General features: G+C 34.1%; 1 protein-coding gene across 3 annotated transcripts in view; it reads right to left on the reverse strand.

The window, feature by feature from the left end:
- The window catches only part of ASAP1 (ArfGAP with SH3 domain, ankyrin repeat and PH domain 1), a 59,387-nt gene extending 52,259 nt beyond the window's left edge, over window positions 1-7,128 (reverse strand). For all 3 annotated transcript variants that reach the window (XM_085318183.1, XM_085318107.1, XM_085318024.1), the window contains exons 1-5: window positions 7,092-7,128; window positions 4,545-4,674; window positions 3,726-3,811; window positions 2,472-2,547; window positions 1,477-1,563 (exon numbers count right to left, since the gene is read on the reverse strand). In XM_085318183.1, coding sequence (XP_085174309.1) covers window positions 1,477-1,563; window positions 2,472-2,547; window positions 3,726-3,811; window positions 4,545-4,628 — 333 coding nt within the window. In that variant the 5' untranslated portion in view covers window positions 4,629-4,674; window positions 7,092-7,128. The remainder of the gene's footprint in view (window positions 1-1,476; window positions 1,564-2,471; window positions 2,548-3,725; window positions 3,812-4,544; window positions 4,675-7,091) is intronic.
- Window positions 7,129-18,387: the final 11,259 nt, after the last annotated feature.

Here is an 18,387-nt window from a genome sequence, read left to right on the forward strand (position 1 = left end):
TAAGCTTACTTTCACTAAAACACAGGAATTCTTACTACACATCCAATATATATAACGAAGAAACCAAGAAAGTAGCAAAATTTCATTTAATTCTTCTATTTCAGGATAGTTTATGAGCAACTTCTTAACATACTACTTGCATACGATGCATTTTACTTATGTAAAATACACAGTACTGCAGAATAAAAACCTGTTTGTCCTACTTKATTTCCCAGATCTGGTGATTATGCAGAAGCTTTAACTTAACTATGTATGCAGCAGCCAGGAGAAAAGGGATTACTTCTTTGCTTCCCAGGTAAGCGGCATGAGGTGGGGGTAAGGGGAAGGTACCTAAGAAGAGAACARGTCTCGTTCCTCTGTGCATTGGGAAACCAGCAGTAAAAATTCTCTCGAAATTAAAGTTATTTTAAAATAGCTCTTGAACTCCGATGTTCTTTGTTTAACTTCTGTTTAACAATGCTGAACAAGCCCGAGTCATGCTCAGAAGCAATTTCAGATAGTAAATAGATTACAAGTGCAATACATGTATGGGATGCTTTATAGAAGAGATCAAGAAGGACCATGGCAGCACTGCATATTGAGGAAAAATAAACCAAAGAGTATAGGTAAAGAATGCAGAGATTGATATATGAGAAAACAAAAGAATAAGAAAAATCTGGTATGTAGGAATAAATTGGTATCTATACAAAGGGGCTCTGTAGTCCTTCAACATGAGATATTCAGCATCGCTGCCTATCAGGCACTGACTTGGACAAAGACGCATATGTATTATCACTGATAAAAACTGTTTACGTCCTTGCTCCTACGTTCTACGAGTATTCCACAGCATCTGTAGCAGACATTGTGTGCATTTCCCCTTTGCTTCTGGTTAAGATACAAGTTATCTATCATCTTCATTGTGATATAGCATTAACAGAAAGGAAATGGGAAGTAGTACATCATCACAAAATGCATATGGAGTAGCAGATGAACAGCAACATGGAAAACACACGTAAAAGCAAGTCCCCAGTTCTCATTCGAACCTCCTCAGCATCACCTGGCCCACGCAGACTGAACACAGCCTGGTTGGAGGATACCAGAATACGAGSGAGATGTATGCATTCCATCACTCTGTATTTTTTTCCAAAGTACTGGAAGTGAAGAAGCATTTATCTGACCCATTACAACTGCTCTTATTTTTCTCATTTTTTTTTGTTTATTGTAAAATTGTACAGAAGTACTAGTATGATTCATCATTGTTCCTTTTCATACTAGAAAGAATTCTTTTCATATATGAAACAGAAATAGAAAATTAACATAAAACTTTTGCTCACTGATATGTAGTTTGATATTCTACATGTTAGTTTCGTTGAATACTATGTTCATATAGGCCAACTCTTCTGAATAATAACTATACTTTATATAGACTAAACAAATTTGAGTTTGAAATTCATATAAATTCACATTCTACCTGAGAATAATGTCTAAATTATTTACCTCTTTCTGATCAAGCTGCAGAGATGATTTGATCAAATCACGAAGAGCAGTAAGTTGTTTTTTTTCTTCATCTTGTGTCTGCTTTATCTGTGGAAAGAGATTGCCATTATAAGCTTAATGGATGCAATGTTTATTACAAATTTTATGCATTTCAATATACCATTACACATGTCCTGAGTAACCTGGTCTAGTTGATCACGCTTTGAACAGAGGGGCTGAACTAGGTGATCTCCAGAAGYCCCTTCCAACTTCAATTATTCTGTGATATTTGAATTTATTTTCATGGATTAGTCCATTCTTACATATTCTCCCTCTATGAAAGTATTACTTCAAAAGCTAAAATGAATACACAACTCTGTATACTCTGTTCTCTTATCCTTTAATGACTCATTACATCTACTGCAACTAAATTAGTGTTTGAAAAAGTAATTAAGTAACTCCAGTAAGCTTGACAGACTGCTTTTAAATTGAAGAATGAAAATACAGTTAAATTATTCACGAACTACAATAGCAAATGGGATTATTGCACTCCGATTATAGAATACAAAAACACTTGGGTGACAAACAAGCTCTAGTTTGTCATTATTACTTGTCTTCCAGGAAAAGCACAAGAAAGCTAATTTACYCAAAAACTATGGCACTAATATCAAGCAGATTATTATGTAAAAAAAGAAAATGGTAGCTAAAACTGATGCTAGTAATGTAATCTGATGTAAAGATTCCATTTTAATTTAGGTTTATTTTAATGCAACATTAAAATAGTAGTAGAATGAAAAGCTCTTTTTTATAGTGATAACTACAGCTATACAATACAAATTTTAAGACAGAACCAGGATGTTTTCTGTTCACTGTAACTGTATTTAAAGCTTCAAAGAACACACTTCTTATTTCTAAGATACAGGTATAAATTGTGTATTTTTAGTCATCTAAACTGAACTCATTAGCAAACACTACATTTCCATATTCAGATATTGAACTACTTACAAGTAACTTACATTATACAAATCTGCAGCCAACTTTTCAATGTACTGTTTAAGTTTATCAGCTGTTTTCAAGCCATCTTGGAAGAAGCTATAACAGAAAATACCTGTGATTTATCAGGAGCAATCAGGAACACATACAGCTTATAACAAAAGTGACATTTTTTGGTTGGTTGGTTTTTGTTTCTTTTTCTTGTAAGTTAGTGAAATTTATCCAGCTCCTCCCATGTTCAGAAACAGATCCCTGCCTTCAAGATTGAACAGTTTTACTATCAATCTAACCACAGAACAGCACAGCTTCCACAATCCAACACCAAAATACTTCAGAGGCCTGAAAATTTCAGTTCCGAAACAATTTACGTTGATACGTATGTCTTATTATATAAAAAATATAATGACTCAAAATAAACATACTATATGGTCAGTAGTTTAGATGTTAGGACGTGAAGTAACAGAGGAACTAATGCATGTCATGCATTCAATACTTACAAAAACCTAAACATAAATCTCACAATGTTATAGATACTATATATTCAAATTAATTACACTGCTGATTTCATTACTTAGTAGTTTAATAAAAGGTGTAGATGCCATGGTAGAGGAACAGAAGTTTAATTACTATCATCAAATATTTAGAATAAATTAGAAAACTGAAGAAACCAATTGATATTCACCACTATGAAACATTTATTTTCTATTTATTACTCTTCCTAGTGATTTTAAAGTAGGGTGTCTTTCAATAGAGTTAGCATTGTGACCTTCATAGATACCGCATTAGGTAGAACATAGCTTAGTTTATTTTTGTTACTATTAGTCAGTATGTTTGTCTTTAGCAATTTTTAAAATTTTTTTCTTCCATTTAGCTTAAGTAAATGTTCCTGTATGTATGTTTGTTTTCTATTGATAAAGAAGGTCACAGTTTGCCAGTTCTACCTCAAGAAATTTCAAAGGTATCACTTGCTTTCACATGGCTTGAAGACTGACATAAAAGCCTTAGAAAGAACAAACAAGCTATTTCTAAAACTATATTCTAGCCCCATGCCTCAGGAACTTAAATTCATATCCTATGCAACATGTAGTGCTTTAGCTTGGCCTCTTTTTCTCCATTTCCCTCCCTCCCTCATTGGAATTCAGACTCTCTACTGAAAGACTACATTGCAGACACTTAACAAATTGTAATCTGTTATGATGAAAACTCCTGACGCGATCAAAAAAAAAAATTCTTGACAATTAAATATTGGAATTAAAGTTTAAAAGCATTACACTTACTTGCATTGTGCATGATAATACTTAATAAGATTCTGCAGAAGGTCCACACCTTTTTTTGTCTTGATTTCATTTACCTTAATAAGATACTGTACAGACAATGAAAGATATGTTGATAAACACGCATTACATTCTTCAACTATTTTCAAACAATGAAATCTCATTTCTTCAATGAACTAATTATCAGTGAATGAACTAAATCATCAGTCCAACATAGTTAAGCAAAATACAGAAGAATCAAGTTTTGATCATTCATAAAAAATTCAAATACTCTTAAAACAAAAAAAAGAAGGTAAAAATTATTCTACAATTGTATTAAGATGTCTGGTTTTAATGCTGCTGTACAAATTACTGCAATCTTTCAAAAATAAGAACACTATGCAATTTAAAGAAATTGCTATTTAATGTAATACAGACAACTATTAATGTAAAAATCAGTTCTTGTAGAATTAATGCATTATTATCATTTATCAAYCGATTAAGAATTTTTCAGAAGGCTTCAGAAAGTGTGCTGGAAAAAGATAATAATAATAAAAAAGACTTCCTGAAGAGCTATACTATACACTTGAAAAATAAATATTACCATAGTGTATTTTCAGGTCAAGATCCTTAGTGTAACAACCTCAAAACAAGCAAAAGGAGTAAAACAAGACAAGTTTTGTTAAGAGTTACTAAAACAATTATCTTAATACTGTTCTACCATGTGAGAGGGAAAACACTTCCTCCCTTTACCCCCATTACATGACAAAGATTTTTTCACSTTTAAGTAAAACCCACTGGGCACTTTTAAGTCACAAATAAAAGCTGAAACTTGTTTCTTACTTCACACATCTGCAGCTGAAATAGCCGCCTTTCCTTCTCCATTTCTTCTGCTATCTCAGCTCCTGTTATCTCAGTTCGTATCATCCCGTGCTGTTTCGCATGTTCTCGCTTCTCCTTTTCAATTTTTGTACTAAAGTTTCAATCAGAGTAAGTTTTGGGGATGAATTTTCACAAAAAATTATGTCAAGAAATATTACAGTATTAAAGAAGCCATTCTGAAGACAAGTTCTTCCACAATACCAAACACCACTATTTTGTTATTTGAAGTGCCTAGAAGTAACAGAGCCATGAAGCTTCCCTGCCTTTCTCCTATCCTTTACATATTTTCTCTAGCTTGGATGTTACTTGGAAGAAAAGAATGTGTCACCTCTTCTGTATGCTGTGTTCCATCATATACGACTCATCTCTATATACTACCATGATGTTAAAAAAACATGTAAGAAGAATCTAAACTCATTTGACAGAAAAAAGGCAGAATATCGTAAGCAAACATGTTTCATGCCTCATAAGGCAGGAATTAATACAAGTAAGAAGGTGGCACATGAAATTTAACCCAGGTATTAAATGTACTAATACACATTAAATACATTACATTAAATGCTTCAACATGTACATTAATGTACATTAAATGCTACAACTTCCAATCATTACACTGGCATGGAAAGCAAATATTGGAAGTAAAGGTTTAAAACAGTAAAATGAAAATAAGGAATTAAGAGGCTACCCTGAGACGCTCTAATTACAGCTTTGTAGTGTGCTCTAAGCGATCTATATAGACTAATTGAAAAAAAAAATAGTCTCTCAACTTTTTAGCTTTCTTACAAAGCTTCTAAACTGAACTTTTGTTTCTTTAGAGCACCTGAAAAAGGACTGTGTTTATTATCAGTCTGGTGCTTCTTGACGAAAAAAATAATTATTTTGCTTACTATTCTTTGAAATTTAAATATTGAAAATTCCTTATTTGATCCATTAATATCCTGAAAAAAAAATGCAAAAGTCATATCACAATTTTCTCTCTTTAATTCCCATATAACTCTGGTTTTCAGGGGTGGTGGGGGATAAGGAGGTATTAAGAAAGGCATAGTGCTAGCATGTAGAAAAAAGTACTTTACAGTTCAAAGTCTGCCCTTGATCCTTACTTGATATTTGGCCTTGAATATATTCTGTGAAATGGGGTGGCTCTTTGAGACATTACATATTGTCTCCTTTTTGGTCTTAATAATCCCACAAAAAAAATTGCTCACACGAGGGGGAAAGGTGGTGGTGGTGGGAGTTAAAAGGAATAACTTCTGTTTACTTCCCAAACTGACAACAGAATTTTCCAGATAATTCTGTATATCAACTCCACATACAATCTGTTTATTGAACCTCTATTTCCTAAATTCTGTTTATGGCATTTGGTTTAAATAAGTTAGCAAAAATATCACTGATTTTGGACATAATTTGAGAGGTAGAGAGAACTCCGTTCACCGGTTTGCTGTCTTTAGAAAGCAATGTACTTGCACAGGAATATGAAATACCTGTACAACTACACAAGCTAGAAAAATTCTGCATGTAAATATGACTGAATTCCTGACTAAGATGTTGTCATTTGGGAAGCAGTATCATCTTTTTSCCTTAGATTAGTAATTAGTCCTAACTACTCATTTCCAGTTGAGTAGTTTACAAGGATTTAACACTGTAGTGAGATACRATGCTAAAAGTTACTGTGCATAGGTAAGGAAATTATGTCGATAAACAACATGCTTTGGCAGTTCTCAGCGGTCTGACTTTTCTTTTGTCATTTTCTGTAGATTAGATATAAATGAAGCAAAGCAGACTATRTGCTTAAGAGGAGGAACACCAGAAAGAAGACCAAACAGGCACCGACTCCTGAGAGCTCCTGAATTCTGATGAAGCAGCTGCACTCTGAACAGTTCCCCTAACCTTTCTGAGAGCTAAGGCTGCTACTAATGTTTGCTCAAACTTACTATTCCTATAAACCCATAGAACAGATGAAAAGAAAAGCTTTTTCTTTTCTTTCTTTCTCTTTTTTTTTTTTTAATATGGATGTTTTGAAAACAACTTCATCTGCATTAAAATCTTTCTCTCTCAAAAACAAATGGTTCTGCAATATAGAATAACACATACATTTCTTTTCTTTTCCTAAAACTATCTTCAGATTTAATGCATATGCCAACTGAAATCCCATAATTCACTACACAATGTCCAGTGCCTAAACACCTGGAAGAAGCCTAAGCGTGTTCCTTGCACCAAAGGAATATTAGCTATCAAGACAGACTTAACTACTTCATAGAACACACAAATCTTTTATTTCTGTTTATGCAGAACAGATCATACCACTGTAAAAAAAAAAATATGTATATATAGTTGTATCCACAGAAAGAAATTCTAAAAGGATTACTGACCTGCTACATAAAACTAGTAAATGAGTCAGAATTAAGATGAACAGCAGAGCATGCGCCTCAAAATTACATGGAAAAAGTACACTCTTTCTATGACTTACTAAAAAGAAAAAAGAGAGGGAGGAAAAAAAAAAACACTTACAATTTGGTTTCATAGTCCTTCCAGGCTTTGTCAAAAGGCTTTTTAAGGTCCTTAGGAAACAAAAAATTTGCGTAAAATACGTTCAACATTGCCTTTAAAATATCATTTGAAGTCACAAATAGCATTTTATAAGTTTTCCTTTAGAAAATTTCAAATAACATAAAAAAAAATCTTATTTTTTAATCTTGTAGAGTATTGCTTTCCAATACTCAAAATGGGGATTTACAATGGAATTCCAAAGAAGCAACTGAAATTGTAATCATGCCAATTTTTATTTTATTCTTTGGACTAAATATAGAAATATTAATGGATAACAAAGTAAGAAATATATTATTGTCTCATTGGTAAATAGGAAACAACTAGAAGTCAATGAAACTAAAAACATTTCCCTAAATATAGTTAGCTTTCAATACTTACCCCCTTAACACCTTTTAAGTCTCCTTTTAACAGAGAATCCAAAGTGAAAATAACATTGTGGCTTAAACCCTGCAGCTAAAAAGAAGGAAAAAAAGATACTAGTACCATTCAAAAAGATTACCGAATCTCTCAAACATACTACCACCAAACATTTTTACTTCAATAATGAAACTTCAACTACCTCAGAAATTTCTAAATTAATAGCGAACCCAAATCTGAGAAGAACTAATAAACACTCATTTGCACCACAGGTAGAAGCACTGCAATTATGGTTAACCTTTAAATACACATGGTGACATAAAAACTGAATTTCAAAATCTTCAGTCTCTCTAAGCAAACATCTGAACATTGCTTCATTATTTAGGAAGCAATTTAGGTTTTGGAGTAAATGTTTCCTACTGGTTTCTGACTAAGAACCAGGAAGCTGCTGTACTACAGGCTGATCACCCGCACGGCTCACACCGTATTTCACCGAAGAACCGGAGGAGCAAGGGAGTCTTCAGTCACCTTGATTGCTCCCAGCCATTTTGGGGGTGGGGGAGAGGCAATTTTCYCTGTAAGCTAGACATGTGCTGAAACTCCTCAGATTTTATATTTAACCTTGTCAAGTAACAAACCTCTCATGGGCTTATCTGTGGAGATGCTGACTTTGCCTCAGCCAACCCAAGGAGATAAAATCTACTGCGGCGATGCTACGTGAGTACGTGTGGGTATAGCTACAGCTCCTGAAAGTCATGAGCACAGGGAAGAGACAAGCAGGAATATCATTCCAGTCTAATGCCCACACGCAAAGTCTGTCACCCTCCTACTCCATCCCGCCCTTCGCTCCTCCCCCCAAATCCTCCACGGTTTCTTCTGCTCAGCTCCGGGCTGAGGAAGGAGAGCGCTGACGATGGGACGGCTGCAAGACAGCGAGCGCTTCCTCTGCCCAGGAGCCAAAGGGGAGGGCAACTGGTAAGCTAACGTGTGACCAAGCTCTCCTCTCCTTATAAGATGTTTTGAGCGTATTTTAGCCCAAAAGACTAGTTTTAAAGCACTTCTGTAAAACAGACAATATATATAGACAAGACATGCATGAAAAGTTCAATATCTGATCTTCCAAAAACAAAACCTAGCATATTTAAGTAAGTGCATATAAAAGAAAAAAACAATTTCAAAGAAGTTGCACTCTTGAATCACATCTTGTATTATTTCTTTCATAGCTAAGGAGCAAAATACAGTCATGACGTATGTGACCTGTGTATCTCCAACGCTGTTCTAAGAGTTAAGAACAGTAATCAACTTAAAAACTTCTCACACTAAGTTTTTTTTTATTTTTTTTGTTTGTTTTTAAGAAAACCACACCCACTACACACAAAACAGCTCATTTTCCTTTTCTAGAAAAAAAATCTTCAGATATGGTAGGTTTTTTCCAGCTATGAAATGTTTTGACAATTGTTTTGTATAAACATTTTCTCCCAGCCCCAACAAAACATTATATTCATAATTTACTCAAAGCAAAATAAAGGCCAACCACTAGTATACCCTGAGACACAGCCTCAAACAATAATAATATGAAAGGAGATGAGAGATTATTCTTGACTTAAAAGACCACGATCCAGTTATTCACTAAGTGGAATTCTCTTCTTCATGGCAAAAATATAATTAATGCTTGAGTATTAATTTTGTATGAAGCAAAAGTGGAACTTTTTTTTTTTTTTTTTTTTTTAAAAAAAAAGCTTCTATATTAAAGCCTTAAATACGCAGTTACTATCTGAACACTTAAAATGTTATTTTTATTTCATGGCTTTTATGTTATGAAGACATAACATAATTTCCAGACAAAACACAAAACAGGTGCAAAACTCTTTTTTTTTTTTTTATAACACATACATCTATTTACAAAGACAATTATGACCATGCACCCTCTTGCATTAAATGTTCTCACACTAGTAAATCTGAGCTGTTAATTCATATTTACAAATACCATGACTTTGAATATCACGATTTATTTGCACAATTTTTTAAAAATTATATTTATACACCAAATTTTTAAAATAGATTTTAGATGGATATTTTAAATGCCTGATAGTCTTTATAAATAAGGTCTATTAGCCTAAACTGACAATGTTAACATTGCTAGAAAACAGTCATTTACACTGACAGTTTCCTAGTTAGGTTCACTCATTAAACAATTTACCTCCCTTCAATTTATTTTGAGAGTTCTTGTTATCCTTTGAGAGTTTATGAAGGATTTTAAGAGTTTTGAGTATTGATTATAAAACAAAATGTTTACAGTTGCTTTTATTATTTTAAATCAGTTTTAGTATTTTAAATTAGTGTTTTGATTCCCAGTTTCTACACAAGACGAGTATAACATCAATATTATCAGCATTGGCTGCTGTTACAAGTTCCCTTAAAAAACAGAGCTGTGTAACCTGTGTAACATATTGTGCGGAGGAAAAGAAATAACAAAAAAGAAACCCATACATACAGGCAACATCTCTTGGAATTGTGTCAGACCAGTAGTTGCCTACCACAGTTTCATATAAAACTTCTCATTTATTATGAACATAAAGTAAGAATCTCATGTATTTGATCAAGTCTTCAAAGCTACAACCAAGTATTTTCAACTTCTACTACATAATATTCTTTACTCAACTGCAAGGTTAAGACGAATGCTTATCTACTGAAAGTGTTATTACTGCAGCATGAACACTTCATCACACGTCCCCAACTTGTCACGAGTTCATTTAATAGCAACAAAAGCGTCAGGCAAGAAACACAACCTGCCAACGCATGCAATTAAAATGCTACGCATTCATGTTTCAAGGTACACGATTAACACTGAACAGAGCCCCCAAAACTAGAATAACTTTTTACTAATTTGTAGATCAACTAGTTCAGCCACTACATTAACCTATACCTATAGTTCATATCTTCAGGATGCTCCAATTACTTTCTCTTGCCAATTCTACTTACATAGATTAAACTAGGTATTATCTATTTATTTTGTGAGTAGGACTAACTGAAGCCATCCTTTACTTCAAGTCTTGAAATTAGGTTATTTTCATGTAATTTGCTCTTTACAAATCAATCCGGCTGTTGCTTGGCAACTTTCAAGTTTAAAACACAAAACAAACAAGTGCACAATTGATTACAACAATAATAATTCAGCTTGCTTCTGGAAATTAACATTACAAAGTTTTTTTTTTCCCAAGTCTTCCTCTATTTTTAAAACTGGCACAGTATTCACACAGTATTTACTGCTCTTCCTCATCTCTGGCTCTCACCAGTTCTCCATGATTTCTCAAAGAAATACTCAAAAGCTCTGGCTCAGCCAGTTGCAGAAGAATCCTACATCAGATGAACTCAAACATGTACATTATCGCAGCACTCTCCAGTCTCTTTTCCCCATGTTAACATCTGCTTGTGTTCCTTTATCACTGTTATTCACTTGATTAGAATCAACTTCAACAAACACTGAAGCAATAGTTATGCCCTTCCTATTTCTCTTCGATACCCTCCATGATACTACTTCATCTGCTTGGAGAACGTCGCTTAGAACATCCCTAATGCCCCGTTCATTTTACATGTTTGGCTTTCAACTTTCATTCCTCCGTGGCACAGCTAACTTCTTGATGAAGTTCTGATTAAATTTATTCCTGTTTTCAAATACCATTTTTTTGAAAGTTTCGTTCCCAAATCAGGAGGCGGGAGGGTGATAAACAAAGACCTCAAAACATGATCTAATTTAGTTTAAATCACCTGAAAATAACGGATGCTATAGGTCAAACAAGAGCATTCGCTTTATTGATACCTTCCACAGATCTGAAGGCCTCTGAAGCTCCCTGAGGTCATGCCTTCCCTGCATTAAGCAAACAATAAACCCTAAAATCTTTCCTTGCAGGTCTTATTTTCTGGATCCACTCCTCAACTGTTCTGACACAGACTCTCCTCAGCTGACCAACAACCGTCCCACATAAAAGCTGGAGTAAGTCACGAGCTGAAATCGTGCTAGTCCGGAGTACAGCACGCTTGTCACTGCGCACGTCCTGCTGACAAAGTTCCTCTTTGCCCTTCCCAACGYGGCAACTGCTTTTTCACAACAGCGATACTGTCAGCTCCTGCTCAGCACCAGGCCAACACAACCCTCGTGTCCTCCTTTTCTGTACTTTATTTCTGGGCAAGCGATCAGATTCAGTTCTCACCGAAGYAAGCTCTGCTTTCTTCTAGCCAGTTTCCCTCGTGGACCAAGACTGCTCTGAATCCCAGTGCTGACTCCAGCGTGCTTGCAGTCTCCTCACGCTTGTTCTTACCGCCAGCTTTAACACGCACGCGCTCTGTTCTTCCACTAAAACCAACGGTGCGGTATTACCTATCAGAGCGCCGTTTTGCAAAAAAGATGAGGCCCGGAGTTCACAGCGGGTAGTCTAAGCTCCGATACTATTGGGACGCCTTAGTTCTGTTTCTCCTTCCTCACAGCTTACACATTCCATGTTTTTTTTTTTTTTTTTTTAAACAACAAAAATAAAAGGAGACAGGGAGTTTGCAGAAGATTATGCCTTTTAGCAAGTTGTCCTCTGGTGGCTTTATATCTCAGTACATSACCGTTTCTAACAAGTCTCTGCAAATTTCTTTTTTTGTTCAAGAGGGAAAAAAAAAATTCTTCATGAATATTAAGTCAACACCTGATCAAGGTATTTTCTTTATCAGAACAGATTAAAAGCATTATTTCTTTCATTCTCAACCATTTTAGTTAGGTTAGTTCAATTTAACCTTAATTGAGGTTCATTTCTCACATTTGAATTTTGATGAAGGATTTTCATTCAATATTAATTACAGTCCAGATCACAAAACAGAGAAAATTGTTTTTCAGCGTGGGTTAGAGTAGACTCAAAGTAGTTATCAGGGTAGGCATGAACAACAGTACATTGCTGTAGTATTTTTTTTCTTTTGTCCAAATTAATCTATTAAGGATAATTGATTCAAGCCTCTGATATTTGGGTTGAAATTACTTAACAGCAGCCAGCTACTATGTAACTAGTGAAAATAGAGGATTAGGAAAAAAAAAATCCCACAAAAAAAAACAAACACACCACACCACCAAACCACTAGATAGCAATGGATTATTCCAATATGGTAAGATTCTGAAATCACTTGATACATTGTGGAAGACTTTATAACACAGTAGCTCAAAGGAACTGGACATGTCTGATAAGAGCACAACAGCCTCGTAACTACAGTAAAATATAAGAAAATAACCTTTAATAGATGGARATACAGAAGTTTAGGGGGAAGGAAAGATAATCTGCCCACAAAGATTATCTGAAAATATTTATGGCAGGAGGAGGAGAACAGACTTCAAACATTTGTAAAGGCCAAGTTCCACACAAGATTTCTGAAAAATGAGTCACTGCAAGTGCTCCAAATGTTCTTCCTACATTTCATCTAGATCAATTCAAAAGATGTTAACACATTCAGTTTCATATACACAGGTTTTCATACACCTTTTTATGCACTCTTATAAAGAATAACTGCATAAAAAAGGAAACTTGGGACTGTAAAGTAAGTACAAAGTAGTAAAAAGTAGAGAAAGATTATGGTGGGACCCTCAAACTTTTGAAAATTTAGACCAACATTCTGSTATTGATGATGGCCAATTCCAATATGGTTACCTCTACAGCTCTTTCCTTATTCTTCTCCATGTCTTTACAGACTATTCATCTATTTTGTTGTACACTTATTAAATAAGCTAGTAAAAATATGCCSTATGCAACTGTCACTCATCTCACTTGAAGAAACAGAAATGGATATTAATTGTTTTGACATTAGCTTCAGCATCTACTGTGGTGCTTCATCGATGAAATTATATAGTTTTCTCTCACTTTCTTTTTCACTACATTCACTGCATTTTTCATTCCTTAATTTTTATTCCAATATTACAAGTATTTTTTGTTTCCAGTGTAATTGTATTATTAATCAGAGTGATGCTTAAGCAGGACAATGTCAACAGGTCACAATTACCYATCTTGGAGAAAAGGTAAAAAACAAGTATTTTAAAAGTGCTGAAAYATCTGCAAAACAAGCTTGCTTGTCCACTTGCAACTGTTGAATGAAAAATTAGGGAATTGCTTATTTAAAATCCTATAAACCATAATCTAAGTAGATACTGCTTCATGGACTACTGAATAGCAGAACTAGTATGACGCAGCTTTGAATGAATGCAGCTCAATTTAAAAAGCCTTTTTGTATCAATAACCACTAYTTAAAAAGAAGATTCTTGTTTGCCTGGGCAAAAAAAAAGTAGTCAAAAAAAAAAAATCTTGATGGAGCCCTGTGAAAAATAATGCGGTCCAAAAGAGAACTTCCAAGAAACTAAGGTTCTAGTCTTAAGCTGACTTTAACACACATTTTAAAATATTGATTTTTAATTGTGTGCTAAAAATAAGAATAAAGGAGACMAAAATGACCCAGAATAACAGCAACCTTCACAGAGGAAAGCCTCCCATATGTGTTGTTGTTTAAGACTGTAGTATGTTCAAACTAAGGATGATCCAGGTGATAGGCCTCAAAGCACTTAATGAAAGCAAGCTTCATTAGGATAAGGATGATCATCGTTAGATAGTTAAATAGGTGATTAAGAAGAGGCAAGACTCAGTAGAAATAAACAGCTTTCCCAAGGAAGGGAGGTCAGAAGTGACATTCCATTTTGAGTGTTGTTAGGGCCTATGCCATAAGAAAGAGCAGAGAGTCAGGTGAGACTGCTGATGCTAAGCTGTTTTGGATAGTGAAACAAAAGCAAAGTAGAAAARTTACACAAGAACCTTACAATACTTACTGCTGAGAACACATCTCCAGATGCCACATGGCTGAGCACAGGCCTAATTTTAATTATGAGCCCACCTTACAGCAGAAGAATCTCAGAATCACAGAATGGTTGAGATTGGAAGGGACCTCTGGAGACCATCTAGTCCAACCTCCCTGCTCAAGCAGGGTCACCTACAGCATGTYAGACAGGGTTGCACCCAGGCAGATTTTGAGTATCTCCAGAGAAGGAGACTCCACAACCTCTCTGGGCAACCTGTGCCATCTCCCTGACCCATAAAGTAATGGAAGAACAACAGAGAAGTACTTGGAGTTAAGATGCTAAAATACGTACCTACTTGAAGGCCTGATTTAATTTTTAAAGGTTTTCTTTTTGGGGGGAGGGAGGAGGGCGGGAAGATTACTAACATTCTTTAAAAAATACATGACAAATTGTCTGCCTCTGTTTGACACAGAAGTCATTTCATTTGTGCCAAACCTTAGTACTTTTTACATGCTTGCTGTTAACAGAATAGCAACATCCATTGTACAGCTCCAGCAGTGGTCAAAACAACTAGAAGTGATTTATATCTTTTGTAATGCTTTTTTTTTCTTAATTATTTTAAAACTTGATAGCAGTTAAGAGTTTTTCCTTACTTTTTTTTCTCTTCATATAAATGCATAACACAGACAGCATTTCTATTTAAATACACAATATATATTTGTAAAGCAAAGAGAATTAAGCCAGAAGTTTCTGAATATTTAAATTATTTGAGAAAAAAAATGCGCAGAATAGATAAAGCCCCTGTTGTACAATTATTACTTTTGTGTATAAATTCGTATATTTAACCTTGAATGAGAAACTGTATATCACCTAGTTGAACCTTTTGYACAGCTTTAACTCACATCGAAAATGGTTGTCTTGGAAGGTCAAGCACATTTATGCTGCATACGGTATTGAAAGCTGAAACAGTTCTGATCTAATTACACAATTATACAGTTACAGACAGTTAAGGAAAAAAAAACATGCTTTCCTTTTAATTACACTTAATGGTGTGAACAAACCATGAATTCCTAATGCTGYAAATGCCATTATTTATACAGGGATAAATATGTATGTATACTTTAGCAGTCACTACAGCTTCACTGTATCACCTATTATTTTCACATTAAAAAAATGAGAATAACAACAAACTATTAATTTTTATCTCAGTTGCTTAGGTAATCATGGCAAGGTTTATGTAATCATACAAAGCGTGCTTAATTTCACCTGGTTGTGAATATGAAATTGATAGCAAATACGAAGTGACTTTTGAGACTGAGTTTTCCAGCATTTCAAGCTAACATCTACCAGATTGAATATACGGGAAGACGCCTCAAAGATAATTTCCTTCCCACTATTTCCTCGAGAATAAGTAGCAGAATACAGGAAAAGACTACAAATTTCACTGCTGAAAGCAAGCCTGTACCATGCACTTACACTTCACAGTGCAAGAACCTCAGAGATGTGCTCAACTAAGAAAAACATAAAACTAGATCTCCTATCTTCTGAATTTGATTAGCAAACATCAATGAAAACCATGTACGAATCCAGTCCTCAGAAGCAAAAGGCTTAAGACGAACTTGAAATGAGAAAAAGCTTTAAATCATTTTTAGAGACCTAATATTTAAACAATAGCTGCCTTGCATACCACAGGGAAAACATACTATTAGCACAATTTAAGTGTACTCCCAAAATCATTAGATTTTTCCCCCTCAAAACAAAGGTGACTGTTTCTCTTTCTGAGCTAAGACAAGACAATTACTACTGGTATTGAATTTTTAACTGGAAAGACATCACATCAGGGAATGATTTGGAATTAAGTTTCATAAAAAGAAACGCAGAACACCTTCAACCACTTGGAAATGTGAACTGAGACACGATTCTCATCTTACTCTTTAAATGCCAAATAAAAATCAAATACACTGTGTGTGTTGTAACAACCTTTACAGATAATCTTTGTAGCAGGTTTTTGTTTCTAAGAAACTAAGTGAAAGCATCTCTAAAATCACCGCCTGAGTCACCGCCTTCAGCAATGTGAAGTTGTTCTACTGTACTTAACTTTAAATTATTTTTTAAATAAGTAAATTTGAAATTTCTCACCAGATTCTTCAGCAGCGTTGATAATTCYTTAGTAAGCGTGGAAAATTTTACAAAAGCTGTACCAAGATCTGGGTTATCCCGACTTAAAAAATTACTTCCAAATTTATCTAGTACTTGTGCATARTTTTCTTCATTTTGAACATGATCTGCAAAGAGAAATTAAAAAATTCAGCAAATCTCTCTTTAGTAGCTAATCAATTATTATTTTCAGTCTACTCAAATATATATTGCAACATAGTAACAATCCAATTGACAAACATCATTTTTTCAATAAACCCACAAATTAATATATATACTTAAAACTGGTTAAAAATATTTTAATATTAAAAAAACTATTTAGCATTTAGACTTATATTTGTTTCTTTTAAATCACTCGAACTTACGTGCAGTAATAGCAATAAAAAGGCCCAGTAATGATTAATAAAGTAGAAAGATCAATACAAGATCAACTGAAGAACAAAGTAAGTWTAACTCATTTTATAAACAACATGTGAACTTAAAATCACCTACTTTGATGCAATGTTTATTGCTACTAAGGCAAGATACACATACAAAACAAATAATGATGTCAATAGTATTGAAATAAGATCTGAATAAGATTAAGAACATTTTCTTCTTTTAAACTTACACTAAAACAGATTTTTTCACCTCATTCTGTAAAATCGAGTTGCCTCCCACAAAATGAAATGTATACTGTTATACAGTCAAAGACTTGCTTTCATTTCCATATACTTAATAACAAACCAAAGGTATTGAGAGGTCAGACCCAAGACAACAAAATTGAAACTGATGAAAATGAGCAAAAAACTTAACGGAAATTCTGAACTGCAGATCGTGTTTGAAACRCTTTTCCTTGTTCTCTTCCTCTCATTTCTGGCATCTCTTTGCATATTTTTGTTTGCATCTCCCATTTTAGTATCTTTAAATAGAAAATCTGCCAGTATAGCCCTGTACAGCCCTTTGAGACAGTCTTTATCATCTCCATCTCTCTTTGAGGAACTTTTTTGGTATTAAGTCAACATTTAACGTAATAAGATTCCTGGCCTTACTACCTTTTGTTCTGTAAGCTGTAAGCACAAAACCACAGAGCTATTCCAACTAGAGTAAGTTCTTCACAGTGAAGGGAAAAAAGAGTAACTGCCAATTTGTATTTTTCCCAAGAAGCTGAGCAAGTTTTTTTTTTCAAGCTGTCATACTGTCTGAGAGCATTTGAATTACAAGAAAAAAAGAAAACTGAAAACAAAAAAAAAAAAGATTAAGGTCATAAATTTCAAACAGTACTTAAGAATATGTCTTGTAATGCATGAATGTACGTTGACAAAAAACTACGAGCTGATTAAGAATTATGCAAGAATCCTTCTGAAGTAATGATACCCCAAAACAATGCTGCTTTAAAGCTCAAAAAAAGTCTTAACATCCTATTAGAAGATGAAAAAATCCTATTAGAAGATGAAAAAATCCTATTAGAAGATGAAAAAATCCCAATGCTTAATTATGAAAAACAACCCCCAAAACATTTGACAAGTCAATGTAACATCAGAAATTAACACTGAGGTTTTCAAAAGGCCAAATATTTAATCATATGCTATGACAGAGCTGTAACTTGAACAGCATGTTTTTAATAAGAGTAAAATTGTTCCAAAAGCATGTGTTTTTAATTAAATAGCTTAGTATTAAAAGCAAGGAACTAAGATGTAATAATAAAATGTGGGGTCTGTTTTGATGTAAAAGCTGTTACATAAATATACACAGAAGACTAGCTAAGAAGGAGCTTTGGCTATGCACTCCTGAGCTAATAAAGCTCAAATGTACCCTACTGTTTTGAGGGAAAAGGAAGGATAACTGAACAAGGCTAGAAATAAAGAAAATCTAACAGGTCACAAAATCTCTCTTCTTGCCAGTGAAATGTCTCCATCTCCAGTATATTTCCTAGTATTCTGATTTCAAGCA

The sequence above is a fragment of the Rhea americana genome, unplaced genomic scaffold, assembly GCF_003343005.1.
Source record: "Rhea americana isolate MKP2758 unplaced genomic scaffold, rheAme1 scaffold_0, whole genome shotgun sequence".
In the NCBI taxonomy this organism is placed as follows: Eukaryota; Metazoa; Chordata; class Aves; order Rheiformes; family Rheidae; genus Rhea; species Rhea americana.